Source organism: Nerophis lumbriciformis, linkage group LG27, assembly GCF_033978685.3.
Source record: "Nerophis lumbriciformis linkage group LG27, RoL_Nlum_v2.1, whole genome shotgun sequence".
Lineage (NCBI taxonomy): Eukaryota > Metazoa > Chordata > Actinopteri > Syngnathiformes > Syngnathidae > Nerophis > Nerophis lumbriciformis.
The window spans coordinates 37,718,167-37,734,610 of record NC_084574.2 but is presented as its reverse complement, the minus strand read 5'-3'; the positions used below and the strand labels follow the sequence as shown (position 1 = coordinate 37,734,610).

Genomic DNA, 16,444 nt, shown 5'->3' with positions numbered 1-16,444 from the left:
GTTGATGTTTATAAAGCAAACAAGACGACAGGATGTTCTGCTTCAGTTTTATTGTTGTGGATCACTTGTGAGTGCTTCTAACATCAATGTCTGCCGGCCGCCATTTTGTTTCTGATGGACATGTCTGACACACACACACACACACACACACACACACACACACACACACACACACACACACACACACACACACACACACACACACACACACACACACACACACACACACACACACACACACACACACACACACAGAGACGTGGTATGTTGGAAGGAAGATGGTGGCAGGCTTGGGTTTTTATAGCCGGGCGCAGAGGGGACGGCCAGCAGGGGGCGCCAGTCACTGGCCCAGGAAGTCCAGGGCGGTGTCTCGCTCTTCCACCAGCTCAGCTGCCGTGGCGTCCATCTTAGCCCGGGAGAAGTCGTTGATGGCGAGTCCGTCCACCACTTTCCAGGTCTTGTTCTGCGGCAGGTCAAAGGTCAGCGAGAAGTCTCTTAATTGAGTCATCACTTGGCAACTCACTTTGATCTGGACAGGGAAGGAGTAGATGAGGTCCTCTGGAATGCCGTAAGAGTTTCCTCCCGCGTACACGCCCATGGACACAAAGTCGCCCTGACGGGAGGCAGGGCACGTCAACACATGCTAGCATTAGCCTAGCATGGCAGGAAGTAGTATTGCAGCAAAACTATTTGCTAACGCACACCTCATTCTGTGTGTCTGCAATACCATTTACCTGTCCCTGTACTAACTTGTGTGTCTATCTCAATCTGTGTGTGTGTAATCTGATTAGTTTGTGTACTAATTTGTGTGTAATCTGATTAGTTTGTGTACTAATTTGTTTCTCTCATTTGTGTTTGATCTGAATTACTTTGTGTACTAGTTTGTGTGTGTATCTCAATATCTGTGTGTAATCTGATTAGTTTGTACTAATTTCTGTGTCTGTATCTCAATCTGTATGTAATCTGATTAGTTTGTGTACTAATTTCTGTGTCTGTATCTCAATCTGTGTGTGTGTAATCTGATTAGGTTGTGTACTAGTTTGTGTGTCTGTATCTCATCTGATTAGTTTGTACTAATTTCTGTGTCTGTATCTCAATCTGTGTGTGTGTAATCTGATTAGTTTGTGTACTAATTTCTGTGTCTATCTCAATCTGTGTGTGTGTAATCTGATTAGTTTGTGTACTAATTTGTGTGTCTGTATCTCAATCTGTGTGTGTGTAATCTGATTAGGTTGTGTACTAATTTGTGTGTAATCTGATTAGTTTGTGTACTAATTTGTTTCTCTCATTTGTGTTTGATCTGAATTACTTTGTGTACTAGTTTGTGTGTGTATCTCAATATCTGTGTGTAATCTGATTAGTTTGTACTAATTTCTGTGTCTGTATCTCAATCTGTATGTAATCTGATTAGTTTGTGTACTAATTTCTGTGTCTGTATCTCAATCTGTGTGTGTGTAATCTGATTAGGTTGTGTACTAGTTTGTGTGTCTGTATCTCATCTGATTAGTTTGTACTAATTTCTGTGTCTGTATCTCAATCTGTGTTTGTGTAATCTGATTAGTTTGTGTACTAATTTCTGTGTCTATCTCAATCTGTGTGTGTGTAATCTGATTAGTTTGTGTACTAATTTGTGTGTCTGTATCTCAATCTGTGTGTGTGTAATCTGATTAGGTTGTGTACTAATTTGTGTGTAATCTGATTAGTTTGTGTACTAATTTGTTTCTCTCATTTGTGTTTGATCTGAATTACTTTGTGTACTAGTTTGTGTGTGTATCTCAATATCTGTGTGTAATCTGATTAGTTTGTACTAATTTCTGTGTCTGTATCTCAATCTGTATGTAATCTGATTAGTTTGTGTACTAATTTCTGTGTCTGTATCTCAATCTGTGTGTGTGTAATCTGATTAGGTTGTGTACTAGTTTGTGTGTCTGTATCTCATCTGATTAGTTTGTACTAATTTCTGTGTCTGTATCTCAATCTGTGTGTGTGTAATCTGATTAGTTTGTGTACTAATTTCTGTGTCTATCTCAATCTGTGTGTGTGTAATCTGATTAGTTTGTGTACTAATTTGTGTGTCTGTATCTCAATCTGTGTGTGTGTAATCTGATTAGGTTGTGTACTAATTTGTGTGTAATCTGATTAGTTTGTGTACTAATTTGTTTCTCTCATTTGTGTTTGATCTGAATTACTTTGTGTACTAGTTTGTGTGTGTATCTCAATATCTGTGTGTAATCTGATTAGTTTGTACTAATTTCTGTGTCTGTATCTCAATCTGTATGTAATCTGATTAGTTTGTGTACTAATTTCTGTGTCTGTATCTCAATCTGTGTGTGTGTAATCTGATTAGGTTGTGTACTAGTTTGTGTGTCTGTATCTCATCTGATTAGTTTGTACTAATTTCTGTGTCTGTATCTCAATCTGTGTGTGTGTAATCTGATTAGTTTGTGTACTAATTTCTGTGTCTATCTCAATCTGTGTGTGTGTAATCTGATTAGTTTGTGTACTAATTTGTGTGTCTGTATCTCAATCTGTGTGTGTGTAATCTGATTAGGTTGTGTACTAATTTGTGTGTAATCTGATTAGTTTGTGTACTAATTTGTTTGTCTCTCATTTGTGTGTGATCTGAATTACTTTGTGTACTAGTTTGTGTGTGTATCTCAATATCTGTGTGTAATCTGATTAGTTTGTACTAATTTCTGTGTCTGTATCTCAATCTGTGTGTGTGTAATCTGATTAGGTTGTGTACTAGTTTGTGTGTCTGTATCTCATCTGATTAGTTTGTACTAATTTCTGTGTCTGTATCTCAATCTGTGTGTGTGTAATCTGATTAGTTTGTGTACTAATTTCTGTGTCTGTATCTCAATCTGTGTGTGTGTAATCTGATTAGGTTGTGTACTAATTTGTGTGTCTGTATCTCAATCTGTGTGTGTGTAATCTGATTAGTTGGTGTATTAATTTGAGTGTCTTTATCAATCTGTGTGTGTGTAATTGATTAGTTAATGTACTTATTTGTGTGTCTGTATCTCAATGTGTGTGTGTGTGTGTGTGTAATCTGATTGGTTTGTGTACTAATTTGTGTGTCTGTATCTCAAACTGTGTGTGTGTAATCCTATTCTGTGTTGTGTACTAATTTGTGTCTTTATCTCGATCTGTGTGTGTGTAATTGATTTGTTAGTGTACTAATTTGTGTCTGTACCTCAATCTGTGTGTGTAATCTGATTAGGTTATGTACTAATTTGTGTGTCTGTAATCTGATTAGTTTGTGTACTAATTTGTGTGTCTGTATCTCAATCTGTGTGAGTGTAATATGACAGTTTGTGCACTAATTTGTGTCTTTATCTCAATCTGTGTGTGTAATCTGATTGGTTTGTGTACTAATTTGTATGTCTGTATTTCAATTTGTGTGTGTGTGTAATCTGATTGGTTTGTGTACTAATTTGTGTGTTTGTATCTCAAGATGTGTGTATGTGTAATCCTTTTACTGTTTGTGTACTAATTTGTGTGTCTATCTCAATCTGTGTGGGTGTAATTGATTTGTTAGTGTACTAATTTGTGTGCGTGTGTGTGTAATTGATTAGTTTGTGTACTAATTTGTATGTCTGTAATCTGATTAGTTTGTGTGTCTTTATCTCAATCTGTGTGTGTAATTGATTAGTTAATGTAGTAATTTGTGTGTCTGTATCTCAATTTGTGTGTGTGTAATCTGATTGGTTTGTGTACTAATTTGTGCGTCTGTATCTCAAACTGTGTGTGTGTAATCCTATTCTGTGTTGTGTACTAATTTGTGTGTCTGTACCTCAATCTGTGTGTGTAATCTGATTAGGTTATGTACTAATTTGTGTGTGTAATCTGATTAGTTTGTGTACTAATTTGTGTCTTTATCTCAATCTGTGTGAGTGTAATCCTATTCCTGTGTTTGTGTACTATTTTGTGTGTCTTTATCTCAATCTGTGTGGGTGTAATTGATTTGTTAGTGTACTAATTTGTGTGTAATTGATTTGTTTGTGCACTAATTTGTATGTCTGCATCTCAATCTGTGTGTAATCTGATTAGGTTGTGTACTAATTTCTGTGTCTGTATCTCAATCTGTGTGTAATCTGATTAGTTTGTGTACTAATTTCTGTGTCTATCTCAATCTGTTTGTGTGTAATCTGATTAGGTTGTGTACTAATTTGTGTGTCTTTATCTCAATGTGTGTGTGCAATTGATTAGTGATGTGAAGGTGTAAAAAGACTTGTGTGTCTGCAACTTTCACCTTTCCTTTGCCTATACTCACTACTAGTAGGTGCCTTGCACACACTCAAGTCTTTTACACGTTCACATCACTGCAGACACACAAATCTTAGTGTCCCAGAAGGCACGTGTAGAAAGACAGTCAGTGTTCCTGCTTCACACAAATCTGAATACACACACTTGCGATAAAGACACAAGTTAAACTCACACGTGCAGATTCGATTACCCAGACAGATTGAAACACACGCACAAGTTAGTACACAAAAACATGAATAGAATTACACACACATATTGAGATACAGACACACAAATTAGTACACAATCACAGGAATAGGATTACACAAACAGGAATAGAATTATACACACACACAGTTTGAGATACACACACAAAAGTGTATACAAACAAATGAATAGGATTACACACACACACACAAATTATTACACAATCAAATGAATCAGATTACACACTCATATATTGAGATAGGCACAAATGAGTACACAATCAGAGGAATAGGATTACACACACACACACACAGATTGAGATACAGACACACAAATTAGTACACAAACACAGGAATAGGATTACACAAATCTGAATACACACACTTGCGATAAAGACACAAATTAAACTCACACGTGCAGATTCGATTACCCAGACAGATTGAAACACACGCACAAGTTAGCACACAAAACCATGAATAGAATTACACACACATATTGAGATACAGACACACAAATTAGTACACAATCACAGGAATAGGATTACACAAACAGGAATAGAATTATACACACACACAGTTTGAGATACACACACAAAAGTGTATACAAACAAATGAATAGGATTACACACACACACACACACACACAAATTATTACACAATCAAATGAATCAGATTACACACTCATATATTGAGATAGGCACAAATGAGTACACAATCAGAGGAATAGGATTACACACACACACAGACACACAAATTAGTACACAAACACAGGAATAGGATTACACACAGTTTAAGATGCACACACAAATGTCTACACAAACAAATGAATAGGATTACACACACACAGATTGAGATACAGACACAAATTGGTACACAAACAGGAATAGGATTACACAGAAATTGAGATAGACACAAATTAGTACACAAACAAATTAACAGGATTACACACACACACACACACACAGATTGAGATACAGACACACAAATTAGTACACACACAGATTCACAATCAGATTCCACACACACAGTTTGAGATACACACAAATTAGTACACACACACAGTTTGAAATATGCATTTGCAAAAAGTTTTGCAACAATAATACTTGCCTGCCAACCTAGCGTGTGTGTGTGTGTGTGTGTGTGTGTGTGTGTGTGTGTGTGTGTGTGTGTGTGTGTGTGTGTCATACCTCCTTGGTGCCAAACCAGATGTCCCTCATGTGGTCACAGATGGCCTTGGCAGCAGACATGGCGCTGGACAACTTCCTGGCCTTGATGACGGCGGCACCGCGCTGCTGCACCGTCTGCACAAGAAGAAGAAGAAGAAGAAGAAGAAGGTCAGAGAGCAGCGGCCATGTTGGGGTCCCCTCCGATAACCGGACCCCAGAAGTTCTTCATGATATTTCCGAAACACGCCCACATGACCAGGAGGAAGTGGGCGGGGCTTACAGAGATGAAGTCTCCCCTGAGCCAGGCGTCGTTCTTCACGCAGTCGTAGGCCGACATCTGGGAGCCGTGCACGTCCACCTTGGCGTGATGGACGTCAGGGTACTGAGTGGACGAGTGGTTCCCCCAGATGATGACGTTCTTCACCTTGTCGGAGGACACGCCACAACGTATGGCCACCTGCGGGGCGCCACCTTGACTTTACTTTCAGGCGCTAGGAAGACTAAGTAAACATGCCAGCAGACCTGAGAGGAGGCCCTGTTGTGGTCCAGCCGGGTCAGGCAGGAGAAGTTCTCCTTGGGGATGGAAGGAGCCGACTTGGAGGCGATCAGACAGTTGGTGTTGGCCGGGTTCCCCACCACCAGAACCTGAGGTCAAAGTTCAAGTGTGATGTGCCTGGGAAGCCTGGACTTCAGCGGTTTCAAGACATGGCGTCACCTTGACCGTCTTCTTGGCCACCTTGTCCAGAGCGGCGCCCTGGGTCTTGAAGATGGCCACGTTGGCCTTCAGGAGGTCCTTCCTCTCCATGCCCTCCTTCCTGGGCATGGAGCCCACCAAGATGGCGGCGTCGATGTCCTTGAAGCCCACCTCCACTTTGTCAGTGGGGATGACCTCTGTGGGGGGTGACAAGCAGCAATGCATCATGGGAGTGTCTCCTGTTTCATTTCATCCTGTTAACACTCAGCGGTCCATGCAACTTGGCAGCCCATCAAGTCACGTCCCCCTTGGCAGCCCAGCCCGTCATCCGTGGCTGCCCGTCACGTCACCCGTGGCTGCCCGGCCCGTCACGTCACGTCACGTCACGTCACGTCACGTCACGTCACGTCACGTCACGTCACGTCACGTCACGTCACGTCACCCGTGGCGCCCCGGCCACTCACGTCCCCCGTGGCGCCCCGGCCACTCACGTCCCCCGTGGCGTCCCGGCCCCTCACGTCACCCGTGGCGTCCCGGCCCCTCACGTCACCCGTGGCGCCCCGGCCCGGCACGTCACCCGTGGCGGCCCTGCCCGGCACGTCACCCGTGGCTGCCCGGCCCGTCACATCACGTCACCCGTGGCGGCGCGGCCCGGCCCGTCACTCCCCCCCGGCCACTCACGTCCCCCGTGGCGCCCCGGCCCCTCACGTCACCCGTGGCGCCCCGGCCCCTCACGTCACCCGTGGCGCCCCGGCCCCTCACGTCGCCCGTGGCGGCCCTGCCCGGCACGTCACCCGTGGCTGCACGTCACGTCACGTCACGTCACCCCGGCCCGTCACTCCCCCCCGGCCACTCACGTCCCCCGTGGCGCCCCGGCCCCTCACGTCACCCGTGGCGCCCCGGCCCCTCACGTCACCCGTGGCGCCCCGGCCCCTCACGTCACCCGTGGCGCCCCGGCCCCTCACGTCACCCGTGGCGCCCCGGCCCGGCACGTCACCCGTGGCGGCCCTGCCTGGCACGTCACCCGTGGCTGCCCGGCCTGTCACGTCACGTCACCCGTGGCGGCGCGGCCCGGCCCGTCACTCCCCCCCCGGCCACTCACGTCCCCGGCCCGGCCCGTCACTCCCCCCCGGCCACTCACGTCCCCCGTGGCGCCCCGGCCCCTCACGTCACCCGTGGCTGCCCGGCCCGTCACCCGTGGCAGCCCGGCCCGTCACTCCCCCCCGGCCACTCACGTCCCCCGTGGCGCCCCGGACCCTCACGTCACCCGTGGCGCCCCGGACCCTCACGTCACCCGTGGCGCCCCGGACCCTCACGTCACCCGTGGCGCCCCGGCCCCTCACGTCACCCGTGGCGCCCCGGCCCGGCACGTCACCCGTGGCGCCCCGGCCCGGCACGTCACCCGTGGCGGCCCTGCCCGGCACGTCACCCGTGGCGGCCCGGCACGTGACCCGTGGCGCCCCGGCCCCTCACGTCACCCGTGGCGCCTTGGCCCCTCACGTCACCCGTGGCGGCCCGTCACGTCAGTTATGGTGGCACGTGAACGCCTGGAAATAATGCGTTGATAAAGTTCTTTATATTTTCTTACTAAATGTAGTTTTTCTTTGTGTTTTGACAGACAAACATACTGCGTACAATTGTATGTATGATTAAATATCTTATGTAACTCAAATGTCATGTTACATTTGTAGGAATTTGGGTTAGAAAGTTACAATCTTCACTAACAATAATGAACTATTACTTTCCTGTGTCTTAATTATGTTACAAATAATATACATTAAACTTTTTTTGTTAAAACAAAAATAAAGATTTTACTTCCAATTTCATATTCAGTTTTCCATTAAATTGTACATTGTAAAAATGAAAATAGATTACACAGTAAAAAAATACGACAAAAACTTGCTGCCTGGTTAGCAGAATTTTACTGTAAAAAACATGTAATTGTTTTTTACAGTAATACATCGCAAAAACAACTACCATACATTTTTGGATAAAAAATGGCCATAAACTTTTTCATAAAAAAACGGTGGAACCATTCTTCTAGTTACAGTAATATGCTGTAAAAAGTTCTAGAATAACATTTTGGACACTAGGGCTGGGCGATACATGGAATATACTGGATATACAGTATCATGGGTTTGTTTCCGTGCGATATAGAAAATGACTATATGGTGATATTGGAGTATATGTTCTCACACAGTTGCGGGAATTACACTACATGCTCTTCTCACTCTTTCTTGTCTCTCCTTCTCACAGAGACATAAAACAAGCGCACCTTCTTACATACGTCACACACTGTCACGTGTGCAACGTCATACGCTCTCACGGAGCAGAGAGGTAGTGGCATGGGTAAAGTTAGCTCTGATGCTACTAGTAACAAATGAAGGAACAATTAATTCCCCCAAAAAACAGCAGGGGGTCCATCGTCTGGCGGTGGTTTGGCTTCAAGCGGGAAGATGTTGAACAGACAAGTGTAATATGTCAAGTATGTGGCAAAAGCATTGCTACAAAAAGTAGTACCACTGCTAATGTGTAGCATCATTTGAAAAGTCACCCGCTAGAGAATGAAGAGTGCTTGAAACTCCGCATGTCAACATCTCCGTTCGGTGCCACACCCACAAAATGCCCGAGCAACCATTTCCACATCAACACCGCATAAAACAAATAGTCAACAACAGAAGGAGATAACGTCCGCAGGAACCTACCACATAGTGAAGGACATACACTATTTGATTTCCTATTATGCAGCTCATTTTTATTTGACACTTATTGAAATATCTTGTGTGACATCATGCACAAAAGTGCACTTTATTTGTTTTAAACTATTGTAGTGGCGTTCTGTACAAAAAGTGCACTTTAATTGAGTGTTGTTTTGATATGTCATCTTAGTGACATCATGCACAAAAGTGCACTAATAGCTTGTTTTAAAAAGTCTCTGACAATCTTGCACTTTGTTTGGAAATGACATGAATGTTTGTGCCACTGATTAATAACTCTTTAATAAATACACTTTTGCTAAATTGACTTAGTTGGGATTTCCCTCTCTGCATGAAAGTTTAAAAGTAGCATATATTAATGCAGTATGAAGAAGAATGTTTTAATGTACACACATAGAATCATCATACTGCTGTCATTATATGCATCAAGTGTTCATTCAAGGCTAAGGCAAAATATCCACATATATATGGTGCATCGCGATATGGCCTAAACATATCCACATATATATGGTGCATCGCGATATGGCCTAAACCAGGGGTCGGCAACCTTTACCACTCAAAAAGCCATTTTGACCAGTTTCACAAATTAAAGAAAACAATGGGAGCCACAAAAATCTTTTGAAATTTAAAATGAAATAACACTGCATTCAAAGTTTTTTTTTTGCTTTATGCTATCATACCTGCCAACTTTTGAAATCAGAAAAACCTAGTAGCCAGGGTCCAAGGGCCGCAGGCCCCGGTAGGTCCAGGACAAAGTCCTGGTGGAGGGTTCAGGGCTTCGCCCCCCGACGCAAAATGATTATTAGCATTCAGACAGGTTAAAATGTTGCTAAAACCATCACTTTTCTATCAGTCACAGTGACTTTTCAAAACAAAAATATTACAGCAAAAATCATATGGGTTGATTGACATGTTTATTCTGTAAGCTAACTTCAATAGTTTGAAATTATTTTGACAGTTAATGCCAGTTATCCTGTCAACCTTTCACAAGACTTCAATTTGTTCATTGAAAGTATGAACAGTATAAACACTTTTTACAGTAAACAAATGGTAAAACAGTACTAAACAATTCCATTAAAAAAAAAATGGGTGTCATTATTAACTTTCTGTCCAAGCTTGTATAATCTACTGCCTTGTTCAATTGTAAAAAATATTCTGTGCCTAAAATTCACATTTCTATCACAATTATCATACTGTAAACATGGTAAGCTAACTTCATTAAAATTAATAGTCCTGTCAATAGCATGGAATTACAATTCAAATGTAGTTTTTTTGTAAGCCTTTCAAAAGAATTCAAAATATGAAAAATTAATGAAAATTAATTGAAGCCATCAGACACTTGAAAAGTGGCACATCACATCTCTAATGTAATCATTTGAACTTTTCAACAGAAATAGCACTGCAAAAATATTAAGGACATAATTCTGTATTTTGGTAGTTATGCTGTCAACATTTTACAAGATTTCTTCAACTTGGACTTGAAAGCATAAATAGTATAAACACTTTTAACAGTATAACAGTACTAAACAATTCCAATAGATAACATTGGTGTCATTACCTTTTTGTGGCTAAAATCCGAAAAACGTTGAAAGTTTTCCACTTGTATCGCTAGCAACGGCATTAGACTTGTGTTTTTTTGTCCCAACGTGGTCTTTTACATCGCTAATTCCTCCGTGTCCGATCGAAAAATCTTGTCTGCACAAGGTGCAATTCGCGTAGTTTTCACCCTTTTTGGAACGGATAATTATTCCCGGATAGGCTTTTGAATATTCTTCACGGAATGACTGCAGTTTTCTTTTCGGTTTAAGACTCGTATGCGATTTTTCTCCGGCTGATTCCATGATAGTTCGCTCGTTTGGAAACAATGGCAACTGGTGCCTCGTGCTTGGCAGCGGTGCTATAAATAGCCTCGCGGAATGGCTCGATAGGAAGTTACGGGAAGCAGGTCGAATGTCATTGTTGTTACGCGATTTCGTGAATAAAACTTAAAAATTTTTTTTTTTTTTTAATTAATGAAAAACCGTATTTTTTATCACTGCAACCGTAACCCGGAATAGGTTGATGAAAACCGTACTAATTACGGGAAAACCGGAGTAGTTGGCAGGTATGTGCTATGTATTAAACAAGGGTCTCAGACACGCGGCCCACACCTTAATATGAAAATTAAACGTTAGTGTGGCCCGCGAGTTTTAAATGAATGGCGCTTGACAGCGTCATATTTGTCAACCCTCTAGATTTTTCCAGCAGACTACGAATTTCAGGACTACTATTCTCTCAAACGTGCCGTGATGGTACAGCATTTAGCGCCCACTACAACCAGCGTGCCGGGCCAGTCGCACGTTGTATGAAGCTTCTGCTTGCTCACGTAAGTGACAGCAAGGCATACTTGGTCAACAACCACACAGGTTACACTGACGGTGGCGGTATAAAAAACTTCAACACTCTTACTAAAAATGCGCCACACTGTGAACCCACACCAAACAAGAATGACAAACACCTTTCAGGAGAACATCTGCACCGTAACACAACATAACAAATACCCAGAATCCCATTATACATCCCCCACTACCAAACCCCGCCCACCTCAACTGACGCACGGAGGGGAGATGTGTGGGGGAGCAGGGTTGGGGTGGGGTTTGGTGGTAGCAGGGGTGTATAATGTAGCCCGGAAGAGTCAGGGCTGCATGGGATTCTGGGTATTTGTTCTGTTGTGTTAAGGTGCAGATGTTCTCCCGAAATGTGTTTGTCATTCTTGTTTGGTTTTGGTTCAAAGTGTGGCGCGTTATTAGTAAGAGTGTTAAAGTTGTTTTATATGGCCACCGTCAGTGTAACCTGTGTGGCTGTTGACCAAGTATGCCTCGCTGTCACTTACGTGTGCAATAAGAAGATGCATATAACAAAAGGCTGGGCTGGCACTATGTTTGCACAGATTGTAGAGGGCGCCAAATGATGTACCATCATGGCACGCCCTTATTATTATTGTTAGGGTGAAAATCGGAAAATATTAATCCCGGGAGTTTTCTGCGAGTGGCACCGAAATCCGGATGTCTCCTGGGTCGGCAAGTATGCAGCTGAGCCGCATCAGAGTGATCAAAGAGCCGCGGGTTGCAGACCCCTGGCCTAAACATATCCAGATATCAATAAAAGGCCACATTGCCCAGCACTACTGGACACTGAGTCTAGTTTTAACACATACAAATATATATTCATATTGTGGGCTATAGTCATGATGGCGATGTGGCGCCGAGTGAAAACCTGCTCTAGAAGCTCAGAGAACAAAGGTTCTGGAGTACAAAAGTGTAATCAGCGTGGACTTCAGTCCCAGCTCACGTCCCCTCTTAGGAGCGCTCTGATTGGACCGCCTGAGCACAGCCAACCAGGAGCCTTGGCAGGAACACTCCCTCCTCACCTCGCCGTCCAGAGGTCAAAGGCCACGCAAACATCCAGTTGGACTGCGAGCGGTTCTGAAAACTTTTAGTGGACTTGGCCAACAAGATGGCGACTCACCCCTCAGCAGCGGCAGAGCGCAGTCCTGCAGCTCCATGACCACGCCGTCCAGCACGGGCAGCATGGGCGGGATGTCCAGCAGGACCAGGATGATGGGCTGAGGCGGAGATGGCGGTGAGTCTCACCTCCCGTTACCATGGCAACACCCCCCTCTCCTTACCTGCTCCTTTCCAAACACATCTCCCTTGGCGATGCTGTAGAGCAGCGAGTAGGCGATCTGGCCCGCGGCGCCCGTCACCACCACTCGGATTGGATCAACCTGCAGGAGGACGAGGTGAAAGGTCATCGGTGATGTCACTTTAAATCCACAAGTGTCATGGCGGACATCGTCACACAAACACCTCCATTCATCAACATTCACTTCCTTTTGTCCCCCCGTACAATGCAACTGCCAGTGCTTCAGGGGGGGCGTGAGAGACAATGACTTAATATAATAATAATGGCATCTTTAGTGTTAGTAAACAACTATCTCAACACTAATAGAAACATAACATTCACTTCAGGGGGGGCGTGAGAGACAATGACATAATATAATAATAATAATGGCATCTTTAGTGTTAGTAAACAACTATCTTAACACCAAAAGAAACATAACATTCACTTCAGGGGGGCGTGAGAGACAATGACATTTCACTTCAGGGGGGCGTGAGAGACAATGACATAATATAATAATAATGGCATCTTTAGTGTTAGTAAACAACTATCTTAACACCGATAGAAAAACAACAGTCACTTCAGGGGGGGCGTGAGAGACAATGACATAATATAATAATAATGGCATCTTTAGTGTTAGTAAACAACTATCTTAACACCAATAGAAAAATAACATTCACTTCAGTGGGGCGTGAGAGACAATGACATTTCACTTCAGGGGGGTGTGAGAGACAATGACATAATATAATATAAATAATAATATAATAATAATGGCATAGTAGCATCTTTAGTGTTAGTAAACAACTATCTTAACACCAATAGAAACATGACATTCACTTCAGGGGGGGCGTGAGAGACAATGACATTTCACTTCAGGGGGGTGTGAGAGACAATTACATAATATAAAAATAATATAATAATAATAATGGCATAATAGCATCTTTAGTGTTAGTTAACAACTATCTTGACACTGATAGAAAATTAACATTCACTTCAGGGGGGGCGTGAGAGACAATGACATAATATAAAAATAATAATGGCATAATAGCATATTTAGTGTTAGTAAACAACTATCTTAACACCAATAGAAAAATAACATTCACTTCAGGGGGGGCGTGAGAGACAATTGACAACCACTGCATTCTATGCAAAAGAAGGAGACTACTGTTAATTCCAGACTATAAGCCGCTACTTTCCCTACACTTTGAACCCTGCGGCCTATAACATGGAGCGTCTAATTTATATTCTATTTTCACTAATGCCCATCATGTTTTGTGATCAATAGTATGCATTAAACCCAAGCAGGGGACCAAAAAAAGTGTGTTATTGTTTGTGCTACGGCGCCATCTTTTAAACGACTTCGCTCACCGCAGGTGTTGCGGGTTGAAAAGGTACTTCCTGTTTTGATGCCATAAACCGGAAATAAATGACTTGGCCATTGCACAACGTTCCACTTCTTTGCCTTCAAAAACTCTTTGGTTGCTTTAGCAGTGTGCTTGGGGTCATTGTCCATCTGCACTGGGAAGCAGCGTCCAATGACTTTTGAAGCATTTGGCTGAATATGAACAGATGATATTTGAAGCATTTGGCTAAATATGAGCAGATGATATTGCCCCAAACACTTCTCAATTCATTCTGCTGTCACATCATCAATAAATATAAGAGATCCATGCATGCCTGTCAGAATAATTGTATGTGAATTATCACAAAACTTTCTGTTCCCATGAGTTCCCGGCGAGGAGACAAAAGCTGTCTTTGATCTTATCAAGCAAAAGGCTTGTAAAACTCCACTGTGTAGGATGGAAAGCGACATGATGGTGTCGGTTTCTTTGATCTATTGTGATCCACTGGAAGATCTTGTCTTGACCTGAGATCTACAAAGCGAGGAGAAGCAGGACCTGACGCAAGCTCCAGGCATCTTTTCTTTGAACTGTTTTGTAAACGAGTGCAACAGCTTTTTACGACCCCCTCTCCCCTTAGAAACAGCTGTTGCCATGTAATCAGGGAAAGTCTAAATAAAAGAGGAGGGGTGCAACTCTTTCGTCAGAGCGTGGTGGAAGACTCGCACCACCATGCTTGACTGATGAGCTGCTATGCTTTGGATCTTGAGCAGTTCCTTGTCTTCACCGTACTCTTCTCTTTCCATCATTCTGCACAGGCTCTTTTACATGTTTCTTGGCAAACTAATCGGGCCTTCCTGAGGCTCACCAATGGTTTACACCTTGTGATGAAACCTCTGTATGGTGAAGTCTTCTTAGTGGTGGACTTGGACACAGATACACCTACTGTACCTCCTGGAGGGCTTTTTCTGGACAAGTCTGTCACCCACCACACTTGTTTTCCGTGGTCCTCCAGGTCTTCTGGTGCTGTGTTCTCTCTTTTTCAGAATGTACCAAACAGTTGATTTGGCCACACCTCATGTTTTTGCTATCTCTCTGATGGCTTTGTTCGGATTTTTCAGCCTAATGAGGGCTTGCTTCACTGATAGTGACAGCTCTTTGGACTTCATATTGAGAGATGACCTCCCCAGATTCCAAATGAATATACCACACTTGAAATGAACTCTAGGCCTTTTACCTGCTATTTTGTAAATGAAATGAGGGAATAACACACACCTGGCCATGAAACAGCTGAGTAGCCAATTGTCCATCTACAAGCCCCGTTTCCATATGAGTTGGGAAATTGTGTTAGATGTAAATATAAACGGAATACAATGATTTGCAAATCATTTTCAACCCATATTCAGTTGAATATGCTACAAAGACAACATATTTGATGTTCAAACTTAACCTTTTTTTTTGTGTGCAAATAATCATTAACTTTAGAATTTGATGCCAGCAACACGTGACAAAGAAGTTGGGAAAGGTGGCAATAAATACTGATAAAGTTGAGGAATGCTCATCAAACACTTATTTGGAACATCCCACAGGTGTGCAGGCTAATTGGGAACAGGTGGGTGCCATGATTGGGTATAAAAACAGCTTCCCAAAAAATGCTCAGTCTTTCACAAGAAAGGATGGAGCGAGGTACACCCCTTTGTCCACAACTGCGTGAGCAAATAGTCAAACAGTTTAAGAACAACGTTTCTCAAAGTGCAATTGCAAGAAATGTAGGGATTTCAACATCTACGCTCCATAATATCATCAAAAGGTTCAGAGAATCTGGAGAAATCACTCCACGTAAGCGGCATGGCCGGAAACCAACATTGAATGACCGTGACCTTCAATCCCTCAGACGGCACTGTATCAAAAAACGACATCAATCTCTAAAGGATATCACCACATGGGCTCAGGAACACTTCAGAAAACCACTGTCACTAAATACAGTTGGTCGCTACATCTGTAAGTGCAAGTTAAAGCTCTACTATGCAAAGCGAAAGCCATTTATCAACAACAGAAACGCCACGGGCTTTTCTAGGCCTGAGATCATCTAAGATGGACTCATGCAAAGTGGAAAAGTGTTCTGTGGTCTGACGAGTCCACATTTCAAATTGTTTTTGGAAATATTCGACATCGTGTCATCCGGACCAAAGGGGAAGCGAACCATCCAGACTGTTATTGACGCAAAGTTCAAAAGTCTGTGATGGTATGGGGGTGCATTAGTGCCCAAGGCATGGGTAACTTACACATCTGTGAATGCGCCATTAATGCTGAAAGATACATACAGGTTTTGGAACAACATATGCTGCCATCTAGGCGCCGTATTTTTCATGGACGCCCCTGCTTATTTCAGCAAGACAATGCCAAGCCACAT

At 43.1% G+C, this 16,444-nt stretch overlaps 1 protein-coding gene across 3 annotated transcripts in view; it reads right to left on the bottom strand.

Annotated features, from left to right (window-relative positions):
• Window positions 1-33: 33 nt before the first annotated feature.
• Window positions 34-16,444, bottom strand: part of LOC133624453 (malate dehydrogenase, cytoplasmic-like) — a 38,099-nt gene continuing 21,688 nt past the window's right edge. For 2 of the 3 annotated variants that reach the window (XM_061988018.2, XM_061988019.2), the window contains exons 2-9: window positions 12,699-12,797; window positions 12,539-12,635; window positions 6,336-6,511; window positions 6,143-6,265; window positions 5,901-6,077; window positions 5,642-5,755; window positions 524-613; window positions 200-463 (exon numbers count right to left, since the gene is read on the bottom strand). In XM_061988018.2, the coding sequence (XP_061844002.1) occupies window positions 341-463; window positions 524-613; window positions 5,642-5,755; window positions 5,901-6,077; window positions 6,143-6,265; window positions 6,336-6,511; window positions 12,539-12,635; window positions 12,699-12,797 (999 nt within the window). In that variant the 3' untranslated portion in view covers window positions 200-340. Of the gene's footprint in view, window positions 161-199; window positions 464-523; window positions 614-5,641; window positions 5,756-5,900; window positions 6,078-6,142; window positions 6,266-6,335; window positions 6,512-12,538; window positions 12,636-12,698; window positions 12,798-16,444 lie in introns of those variants that run through there. The other variant, XR_012051259.1, reaches the window with a different exon arrangement.